Source organism: Orycteropus afer, unplaced genomic scaffold, assembly GCF_000298275.1.
Source record: "Orycteropus afer afer isolate SDZICR_OR568_19922 unplaced genomic scaffold, OryAfe1.0 scaffold03242, whole genome shotgun sequence".
Classification (NCBI taxonomy): Eukaryota; Metazoa; Chordata; class Mammalia; order Tubulidentata; family Orycteropodidae; genus Orycteropus; species Orycteropus afer.
In genome coordinates this window covers 1-2,944 of record NW_006924829.1, presented here as the reverse complement: position 1 = coordinate 2,944, position 2,944 = coordinate 1, and the positions used below count along the sequence as shown (strand labels likewise).

Genomic DNA, 2,944 nt, shown 5'->3' with positions numbered 1-2,944 from the left:
ACCACATGTTAGGCCATAAAGCAAGCCTTTATCAATTTAAAACATTAAAATACTGCAAAGCATCTTCCAGATCACAATACTATAAAATTAGAAATCAACAATAGGAAGATCAACAGAAAAAGAGCAAACACATGGAAACTGAACAACACTCTCCTTAATAACAACTGGTTAGGTATAAATGGGCTGCTGCTGGGTGATGTGGTGACCATTGTAGCTGGCTCAGGAGCCGAGTGGGCCTCGGCCCTCAGCCTGTCCCACTGTACCCACACTCCCTAACTCCCCACCTTCTCTAGCCCACCTGTGATCACCAAGTTGGCCTCACATCCCCTCGCCCTTTCCCCTTCTCTGTCCACATACCCACCTCCGTCCCTGCCCTGGGGGCCAATGCCATCCACCTTCCATGATGGCTCTGAAGAAAATCCACAAGGAATTGTATGACCTGGCACAGGACCCCCCAGCACAGTGTTCAGCAGGTCGTGTTGTAGATGATATTTTCCATTGGCAAGCTATAATAATGGGACCAAATGACAATCCTTATCAGGGTGGAGTATTTTTCTTGACAATTCATTTCCCAACAGATAATCGCTTCAAACCACCTAAGGTTGCATTTACAACAGGAATTTACCATTCAAATATTAACAGTAATGGCAGCATTGATCTTGATATTCTACGGTCACAGTGGTCTCCAGCATTAACTATTTCAAAAGTACTCTTGTCCATCTGTTCTCTGTTGTGTGATCCCAATCCAGATGATCCTTTAGTGCCTGAGATTGCTTGGATTTACAAAACAGATAGAGAAAAGTACAACAGAATAGCTTGGGAATGGACACAGAAGTATGCCATGTAATTAAAGAAATTGTTGGATAACCTCTAAAAATAAAGATAGGGGAACTCTGAAAGAGAAAGTCCTTTTGATTTTCATTTGACTGCTTTCTATGAGATCACGACTCATCTCCCCCTGTGCACATGTTTACCTGATACAGCAGTGCTATGTGTTGTACATACGTGGAATAACAAACTAGAAATACTGTACTCCTGTACCAACATTGCCTCCCAGCAGAGAAGTGTGTGTGTGACAAGCCAGTTCTGCAGGAGTAATCTAAGTATGAGACTAAAAGCTTTCCTTACTGATTTATATTTGGATAATGGCAAGGTGAGGGGTGGTAGGTATGGTGTGTGCTTGGATGGGAAAGAACAGCTCCACTGACATGTAGGAGAATGTTTTTAAGTGTAATCTTTTTAAACTTTAAAACAGTTATGAAAAAGCAAGGTGAAGAACATGAAACTGTTTCTGCATTCATTTTATTCTGAAGGACCTACATCTTAGGTCACAGTTATGACCAACCAGATTAAACTCTACCCTCACATCCTGTATTTTAAGGTCTAAGTTTAACTGGTAACATTTAAATGGATTGATGGGCTTTGTCCCCAACTCTTTTACATCTTCCCACCCCTTCAACCTTTGTCTATTCAGGCTCTCTTTTTCTCTTCCATATTCTTTGGTTTGTGTGTGGTTTCTCAGTTAATACATAGCTAATAGCTCTTATTTTTCTTATGTTTTTAACCACATAGGTCTATTTGGATGTAAGGGTGAAAATATATTTGATAGAAATACTTGTGTATATTTAATGACCGAATTGCTCCTGTGGAATTTGTACATTCAAGAACGATTAATCTGTGTAACAAACTGATTACTACAGTCATTACATAAAAAAAAGAATGGTTAATAGAAGAAATAAGAAATGAAATTCAAAAATTCTTTAAAGGCAACTATCATGAAAACAACATAACGAAATCTTTGGGACAGAGTGAAAGCAGTGATCAGAGGGCAATTTATAGCAATAAATGCACACACCAAAAAAGAAGAGCCAAAATCAGCACCTTAACCCAGCATTTCCAACAATTAGAAAAAGTACAGCAAGAAAAGCCTACAGTCACCAGAAGAAAGGAAATAATAAAAATATGAGAATAAATCAATGAAACAGAAAATAGAAACAGAATAGAAAAAAATCAACAGGACTAGAAGTTGGTATTTTGAAAAGTTTAATAAAATTGACAAACCACTGTGAAATTTAACATAGGAAAAGTGAGAGAGAATACAAGTAACACAAATAAGAAACAAAATGGATGACATCACAACAGAACCAACTGAAATATAAAGGATAATATTAGGATACTCTATGCCAACAAATTTGAAAATCTGGAAGAAATGGACAGATATATAGAAACACACTACTTACCTAAACTAACACAGACTGAGGTGGAAAAGTTGAACCAACCAATAACAAAAGAATAAATTGAACAGATCATAAAACAAAAATTACCAACAACAAAAAAATGTACTGGCCCTGACAGTCACAGGAGAATTCCAGTGAAACATTCAGAGAACTGACACCAATCCTACTCAAACTATTCCAAAACAGAAAAAGATGGAATCCTCCCAAATTAATGAAGCAAGCATAACCTTGATACCAAAACCAGGCAAAGACATCATTAAAAAGGAAATGTACAGACCAATATACCTCATGAATACAGATGCAGAAATCTTCAGCAAAATACTAGCCAATAGACTCCAACAACATAACAAACAATAATAATAATAATTCATCCTGACCACGTGAGGTTCATATCAGGAACGCAAGGATTGTTTGACATTAGAAAAACAATGAATGTCATCCACCACATGAATAAAACAAAGGAAAAGAACCACATGATCTTATCAATCAATGCAGAAAAGGCCTTTGATAAAATCCAACACCCTTTCCTGATTAAAAAAAAAACCTCTCAGTGAAATTGAAATAGAAGGGACATTCCCTGAATGTTAATGGATTAAATGCACCACTCAAGAGACAGACAGTTGCAGATTGGATAAGAAAACACAACCCATCTATATGCTGCCTACAACAGACACACCTTAGAGATAATGACAAAAACAGACTAAAAA

The 2,944-nt window shown here is 37.2% G+C and overlaps 1 protein-coding gene across 1 annotated transcript; it reads left to right on the top strand.

Annotated features, from left to right (window-relative positions):
- Window positions 1-403: 403 nt before the first annotated feature.
- On the top strand, window positions 404-847 carry LOC103213480 (ubiquitin-conjugating enzyme E2 D2-like). Its single transcript, XM_042783507.1, has one exon. It carries the CDS (start codon window positions 404-406, stop codon window positions 845-847), a length of 444 nt encoding a protein of 147 aa, XP_042639441.1.
- The last annotated feature ends 2,097 nt before the right edge of the window (window positions 848-2,944 follow it).

Bases quoted from the DNA above. Each gene is read 5' to 3' on its own strand.
- LOC103213480 (XM_042783507.1), top strand. From the start codon at position 404: ATGGCTCTGAAGAAAATCCACAAGGAATTGTATGACCTGGCACAGGAC.